The sequence below is a fragment of the Triticum aestivum genome, chromosome 7B (assembly GCF_018294505.1).
Source record: "Triticum aestivum cultivar Chinese Spring chromosome 7B, IWGSC CS RefSeq v2.1, whole genome shotgun sequence".
Classification (NCBI taxonomy): domain Eukaryota; kingdom Viridiplantae; phylum Streptophyta; class Magnoliopsida; order Poales; family Poaceae; genus Triticum; species Triticum aestivum.
This window is the reverse complement of record NC_057813.1, coordinates 16,509,150-16,517,153: the sequence shown is the minus strand read 5'-3', so window position 1 is coordinate 16,517,153 and position 8,004 is coordinate 16,509,150. Positions and strand designations below refer to the sequence as shown.

Here is an 8,004-nt window from a genome sequence, read left to right as displayed (position 1 = left end):
TGAAATGTTGTTGAAAGTTTTGCCACATGTGCCTAACACAATATCTGTGTTCTGACTCAGGGAACAGTCCTTCAACTGCATTGATGAGCCCCTACAATTGCAAAGCAACATAACCATTCAGAAGCTATTCACAACCATTCACATAGTAATGACACATAAACTTTAAAAAAGGAAGATGGTACTTACCTTTTATTTGTCTGACATGATAGTCCAAGGTTCAGTGTTTATGATGCCTAGGTCCCTTTTGAGTGTGTCAAGAAACCATGACCAGTTAGGGGTGTCCTCAACTTCAACCACAGCAATGGCAATTGGAAATATGCAGTTATTTGGATCTACCCCAACAGCTGCAAGCAGTTGTCCTCTGTATCTAGTTTTAATGTGGCAACCATCTAGGAAGATGACTGGTCTACAACCCTCCAGAAATCCTCTCTTGCAAGCATCTAGACACATGTACAACTTGCTGAACCTAGCATTTTCATCTAATGAAACATAGAAGGATGAGCCAGGGTTGCTTCTCCTAACCTCATTAGCATAATTCCATAGCAGCTTGTACTGCCCTTCCTCATCACCATAAATAATTTTCATAGCCATTCTCCTTGCTCTTTGAAGTTTCATCCTAGTGGGTGTCATATGCCATTCTTTCTGAACAACCCTTGAGAAATTCATCAAGTTCATATCTTGATCAGCCCTAAAGCTCTCTAGGTATTTCATTGCTAGGAATCTTGATGTGAAAGCCCTAATCTTCCACTTCTTGCTGCATGTGTGCTCATGAACATATCTTTTCACCATGAAAGCCTTAGTTCTCCTATCATATGATGCCCACAAGTACCATGTGCAGTCTTCATCACATTTTGCTTTCACTCTTTTCCTATCATTCACAGGAAGCTTGATATCAACTCTGTTCTGGTAGGAGTACTCTTTAATTGCTTTCCTTAGAAGCTCCACACTCTCAAAAACCTGCCCTACATGGAATTTTGGCCTATGAAGATCCTCTGCTCTGAAAGTTTTGAACTTTAAATGCATTTCCTCATCATCAGAATCAGGTGCCCACAAATCTTCACCTTCAGACAAGTCTTCATCTGAATTGTACTGCTGCTTGCTTTTGTCTTCATCTGTAGGTTTCCCATGCTTGACTTGCTCCTTTTAATTGTTATTATGCTTCTGTTCTAGTTCATCCTCATCAACATTATCTGCAAACAAGTCATCATCATCATTGCATATCTCATTGTCACTGTCCACAAGTACACATGGGTCATAGTCCTCATCATCTGTATCACTTGCATCATCATCTGCTTCCATATCATGACTGCTTTTGGTCCTCCTACTTGATGTGCTTCCTCCAACATCCTCATTTGCAACAGCTTGTGCATCTTTCCCTGCTTCCACTTCAGGGTATACAACCTGGAGAGGAGTAGGTGCTGCCTCTGGTTCTGCCCCTGCTTCCTCTGTTTCTGCAGTCATGCTGCTTCCCACTCTCTTTGCAGGACTAAATACTGGAGGCAAAGTGGCTCTAGGATAGTTCACAACATCATCCTCACTTAGGTTTGCTTGTAAGCTCTCATCATGATCAAGATATATACTAAAGGAGTGGTGCCCAATATCAATAAACATCAACATTCTATCTGTCTGCTCATCATCACTAAGCTGCCTGAGACCATTATTACTGAGTGTAAGGATGGGGACACAATAGTATACCTTCAACCTCCCTGCCATCTCATAACCAATCTCCTCAATAAGGTGTTCAATCATAATTGGTGACCAAGTGACCTTCTCCAGATTATCGTACCAAATGGCACGACCATTAACATAAGCATGATTACTTCCATGCCCAACAAAAAATCCACCATGGTTGATTTGCACAGAGAAGTTGGTGCTTCGAGGGCCTGATACACAAGACAGAAACATCATGCATCATAATTGACTATAGCATCATTTCATTCGAGTACCTAAAACCCTAACCCCCAAAGACCATCAAATCCAATACCGAAGCTCCGGTACAATCCATCAAAACTACCAGCTGCATACCATCTATAATGACAATGCGGGCCAAAAAGGAGTGTCTTTGAACATCAAAATGCAAAAAAAGTCGGATTTATGCAAGATGAAACTTACTGTACACGGGGCGAGGCGCCCCTTCTGCGCGACGAACAGGGGCCATCGCCACCACCTACCGCCGGTGGAATTGACGCGGCGGCGGCGCCTCTCCAGCCACGGAAGAAATCAGCACGCGGCGGCGCCTGTAGGCCGATGATCGCCGGGGCGGCGGCGCCTATGCAGCGCCTTTCCTGTCTCCAATCGAAGACGAAGAGGCGTCGTCAGAGGAGCGGGGCGGACAGCAGTGGGGTGGTGGGGCGATTTTACACTTAACCCCTCGCCGCAAGATTGGCCTAATCGGAGCTGAGAACGTGGCGGTCAACAGGTGGTCAAAGGAGCGGCTACTCACCGCATACGACCAACAGTGACCGTATATTCACGTCACATCGTATATAGTGACCGTAATGGCCGTATTTCTAAGTTCAGTGACCGTATCGGGCTTTCATCGCAACTACAATGACCGTGAGTGTATTTATCTCAACCTACATCCTCACTTGCAGGTGGGCGGATCCGCATGCGCTGGAGAGGTTGTGATGCCAACAGGGGCGCGGGATTCGTCGCGCATGGTGGTGGCCCAAGATGGGCACGCCTAGGCTGCAGGGTACGACGGGGTCCCAATGTGTGCGTTGGTCCTCTCGTAGTGGATCTGCGGCCCTGCCTGGCGTCGCACCACCGAGGCTGAAAAGAAAACCAGCTCAATAGTTTCAATTTCAACAACGGGTGGTCCGATTCTGGTGGTACCTACCGAAACCAACCTCTCCAATGGGGTCGGGGCTCCCTTGGCAGGAATCTATAATACCTAAATAGGTCATCCCCACATGGGAGGTAAGGACTGCGGCTCCACGAGAGTCGTCTCGATGAACCAAACGAGCGCCAGGGAAGGCGCAGAGATCGGCTCCCAACCGTCGGGGAGAAATTGGTGTCCTTTTTTCTGGCAGAGATGGTGGTCAATCATTTTATTTTCTTTCGGGTAGGTAGGGTCGGTGGTTTACGGCTGGAAATGGCGAGACGGCTTGTATTCATCGGTTATGTACTCGTTGTCTCTGGTATCGAATGCATTGAGGGGATGACATCGCATGCTTGCTGATGCTGGTAACGGAACGCACTGAGGTGGCGACGTGGCATGCTTGCTGATGTGGACGGGCTGCATGTGAAGAGAAATAACATAGCGGGGATGAACTATTTAGGTATTATAGATTTGGTCCATTTGTGTGTGTGCGTGCGTGCCAGTGCCACACACTAATCGATTGGAGAACTGTACTGTGCTTGTGGTTCTATCCAGTCTAAGTTAAAACTTGTCGCAATAGTTGTCTCTATGGGAGAAAATGCTTGCCTACTTAGAAATCCTCTTACCAAAAAATTGATGTGGACAGTTATAAAATAGCGAGTAGAATACTTTCCGTTCTGGCTAAAGCTGTAAATCACATAGTTTAACGAGCAACAGTCATTTAGCAGTCGAACAATAGTATGCATTTGTGTTATGTCCATGATCCATTTAATCTATCTTCTGTAGTCCTGACGTTTCATTTTCGGTTGCGGTGGCAAAAGCATAAACCTGGACTGTTGGTGTGTTTACCCTGTGGTGCATGTGAAGGAGTTTGTGAAAGCCTACAACGCCCTCCACGAGATGGGGTTCACCTCCCGGAACGTCCCCGAGCTGCTGGCGATGCACGACAACGACCCCGACAAAGTTATCCAGCACCTGCTCAGCACGACATAACATTGTCCGCGATTATGGTCTCCGCATATGTACAGTGAGACAGGTCCCGCTTCTAGCCAACATTATGCCTACACTGTACTACCTGTAACTTGTAATGGAGTCTGGAGCGCTTCTGTGTGTCAGCTGCTAGGCAGCGAAGCCGCATCGGCCCGACGGCCATGTGATGAGCGTGTCACAATCTTTCGTCACAGTACGTTATTTCGGATATGTGTGTATGTATTGGTGCGAAGATCTCGTGTGGAACTTGTCAGCGTGAAGTTTGTCATCCGGCCCCTCGGCTGACCACCGTGCCCGCGCCAAGGAAATGTTAGGACCCAGGGCTACATGTATGTACTATGTACGTATCCATTAGCTAGTTGGTGCAGCAACGTGCTTCCAAAGTAAAACAGCGCCATCTTACGGACTAAGCGAGACATCATAGGCAACTTCATGTACGTATCCATTAGCTACTTCGGCCGGCCCGCCTCGTCATCGACTTCATAGGTAGTATGTACCTACGCTCACCGTTGGTTTGATATAATTCTGACGGCTTGACGCTGGTGATCAGCTCAGGCCATGGGGCTGACGCTGCTGAGCCCCTACCTGCGGTCCGTCGGCTCCGACTTCCGGCACGGCGCCAACTTCGCCACGCTCGCCTCCATGGCGCTGCTGCCCAACACGTCGCTCTTCGTCACCGGCATCAGCCCCTTCTCCCTCGCCATCCAGCTCCGGCAGATGAAGGAGCTCAGCAACAGAGCCATCGCCTCCAGAGGCTCCAGTGGTAAAAAGTTCTCCTGACCAAAAAATAAAAAATAACAGTACATGGTCTGAATTTTACAGCTGAAACAGAGAGTGGTCGTTCGCTTGAATTTCAGGCCAACTTCCCCCGCCCGATGTTTTCGGCAACTCTCTGTACACGGTCGACATCGGCCAGAATGATTTCGCCTCCAACCTGGCGGCCCAGGGCATCGAGCGTGTCAAGCAAACGCTTCCTTCGGTTATCAGCCAGATATCAGAGACAATACAGGTAATTTTGTGTAGTAGAAAACTAGAAATGGTGGTTAGTATGACTTGGAATGAACAAAATAATTGGCAAATCTGGTGGACTCCATCATGTGTGGCACCTGCTCAACTATTTGCAGGACTTGCACAGCATCGGGGCTCGCAAATTCATGGTGTTCAACATGGCACCGATCGGGTGCTACCCGGCTTTTCTAGTCGAGCTTCCACATAGCAGCAACGATCTGGATGAGTATGGCTGCATGACAAGTTACAATAGCGCGGTTGTCTACTACAATGAACTGCTGAACAACAGCTTGGCCGAGGTTAGGAAGACGCTGCAGAATACGTCGATCGTGTTGATTGACAAATATTCCGTCATGCTCGAGCTGTTCAGGCATCCAGAAGATCATGGCGAGCTTTCTCTCGAATCTTTTTCTAACATCCAACTAGTACAAGTATCAAGTACTACTGAAGCTGGTCTGCTGATGATTTCAGGGCTCAAGTATGGGACCAAGGCTTGCTGCGGATACGGTGGTGGAGCTTACAATTTTGACCCAGATCTGTACTGTGGCACCGGCAAGATTGTGAAGGGCAACAATGCGAGTGCGGCGGCCTGCGGAGACCCGCAGAACTACGTGAGCTGGGATGGAATCCATGCCACTGAAGCTGCAAACAATATCGTAGCATCTGCAGTGATGAGTGGTTCGTACTCGTATCCGCCTTCTGATCTTTCAAAACTTTGCCAGCCGTGATCGCATAGCCTGGTCACAGTACAAGTTTACTCAGAGATGCTGTTTGCTCAAACCAAGTTATCCTGCTGTCAGATAACAGCGCAAGTTTAGTCAGAGACAGTGTTGCCGGCACCAAATTACTCATTCTGTCAGTTAAAAGCTGTGTAGAGTGATACCAGAAAATAAGAGCTTCATAGTAGTAGTAAGTTTGTCCTGCTATAGACTTGTGTCTGCTATAATGCCCACTATATCTAGTACTGAAAGATTAAACAAAAAAGCTGTAGTCTCTACAGTAATTATCAACTGCAAATTTCTCATGCACAAGAATCATCATGAAGACATGAACAATCACAACTATAAAAACACCAGCACAAGAATCATCCCCAGGATGATATCATTCACCAAACATAACATCAAGCACAGAACTTAATTAACAAGATCCGAGAAATGGAGATAAAGTAGACCAGATCCATTGCAAGTTTCGAACGACGGCGCATAATTCAGAATCACATCACATGTAGCCGCTTCACCTTCAGATAGTCCACATCAACCAACCCGACCATAATTCAGAATCACATCGAACAGAGCAGAAATCCAAAATGAGTTCACCAAATCCCTGTACAAACGTCTAAAAAACAGAATAACAGAGCCACCACGCAAAAATAACAGAGCAGGCCAGCAAAATCACAACGCCCATGGGGCACTGCATCATGCAGTGTTCAATTCCATCACTGCAACACCATGCTAGTACATGTGACAAGAACAGCACCGCAGAATAACAGAGCAATGATGGTACTGGAAGACAAAATTAGCATCACATGATAACTGAACTTTTTTCCATTGCCATTTCATTCGAACATCACGATCCATAGGAACAGACGGCACATCATATCAACACCAACAAACACAAGCACCCGACACACATCCAGATCACGAGACAAGAACAGCCACTACGGTACCCAGCAGTATTACCGGCGACCACGACGAACAGCCTAGGCGCGCTCCCCGCGGATGCGGCGTGCGAGCTGGATGTCCTTGGGCATGATGGTGACTCGCTTGGCGTGGATGGCGCACAGGTTGGTGTCCTCGAACATCCCCACCAGGTACGCCTCGGCGGCCTCCTGGAGCGCGGAGACGGCGGAGGACTGGAAGCGGAGGTCGGTCTTGAAGTCCTGCGCGATCTCCCGGACGAGGCGCTGGAAGGGGAGCTTGCGGATGAGCAGCTCCGTGCTCTTTTGGTACTTGCGGATCTCCCGGAGGGCGACGGTGCCGGGGCGGAAACGGTGGGGCTTCTTGACGCCGCCGGTGGCTGGGGCGGACTTGCGCGCCGCCTTGGTCGCCAGCTGCTTCCTCGGCGCCTTGCCGCCGGTGGACTTGCGCGCCGTCTGCTTCGTGCGGGCCATCTGCGCGGGTGGGATGGGCGAGCGGTAGTGGTGGGTGCGGCGGCGCTGTGATTTGCGAGGATTTGGGGGAGAGATGGAGGGGTTAAGTAGGGGTGGGGAAATTTTGGAGGGTGGCGCGCGGCTGGAGCATTTCGGGAGGGAATTTCCGGTTTTGGACGGACTCTTCGCGCCACGGGGGAAGGAGCGCGCGGGGTGGGATGAGCCGTTGGATCAGCCGGAATGGACATTGCAGATGTGTTTGTGCGAGTTGGCCACGGATCATGATCCGTGGAGTAGCATTTCTCACTTGTATGTGCTTTGAGCGGGCCAAACTGTTGGAAAAACTTGTTCAGTTTTCTTTTCTTTTTCAAAGTTGACCCTTTACAACATGATTCATTAGAAAAGATAGAATAGAGTTGTCAGATTAATATATGAAAATTTTGACGAAAATAATTAGAACACACTCACATGATAGGGAACCCTGGCCAAAGTGGCAACCCACAAAGACCCACACACACACCACCGACGAGAGGAACAACGCCGAAGATGCCTACGGGTTGTCATCGTCTTCGCTTCTCCCTGAGTAAGCGACTCTAACTTCACCAGGACGACCAACCAAGAGCCCCAGGGACGAACAATGCACTAGAAACATGTTGCCCTATGCCAAACAATCGGTCAACCGCGCCGAAGGCTAGGCGGCTCTGACGACAACAAGTTTTGTAGGAGAAAGAAGCACGTCTTGCGAAACATAGGATATCATGACCATTACATGTCATCGTTGCCACCGGGTTACCCCGCAACTATACAGCTCTGACTTTACCGTAGAGACAAGTCAATCGGTCGACGACAGAGGACATGCCACTACCCCACTACTCTTGTTACCATCATCGTTGTCACACGAGTTGCAACACCACCAACCACACCACACGATCAGGCATGTCCAGCACCAAGGAAGTGTGCGTGGATCAAGAACTTCAAGACGACACCCCAAAAGGGGGAAATGACGTTGAGACACCTCTACCGCACGCCCCCGCGCAGGATCATGACCTTCTCCGAAGAGATTAATCCAGGGGTTTGACAATACATGAACTCCTCG

General features: G+C 48.8%; 2 protein-coding genes across 2 annotated transcripts; one reads left to right on the top strand and one right to left on the bottom strand.

Annotated features, from left to right (window-relative positions):
* The first annotated feature begins 3,034 nt into the window (after positions 1-3,034).
* On the top strand, positions 3,035-5,547 carry LOC123157563 (GDSL esterase/lipase At4g01130-like). Its single transcript, XM_044575845.1, has 7 exons — positions 3,035-3,064; positions 3,689-3,784; positions 4,261-4,297; positions 4,362-4,574; positions 4,669-4,820; positions 4,936-5,206; positions 5,291-5,547. The coding sequence occupies exons 1-7, from the start codon at positions 3,035-3,037 to the stop codon at positions 5,545-5,547; spliced, it is 1,056 nt and encodes a 351-aa protein (XP_044431780.1).
* An 801-nt stretch (positions 5,548-6,348) lies between these two features.
* Positions 6,349-6,999, bottom strand: LOC123157517 (histone H3.2). The gene has a single exon (XM_044575810.1). The coding sequence runs from the start codon at positions 6,927-6,929 to the stop codon at positions 6,519-6,521; it is 411 nt and encodes a 136-aa protein (XP_044431745.1). The 5' UTR covers positions 6,930-6,999; the 3' UTR covers positions 6,349-6,518.
* Between the last annotated feature and the right edge of the window lie 1,005 nt (positions 7,000-8,004).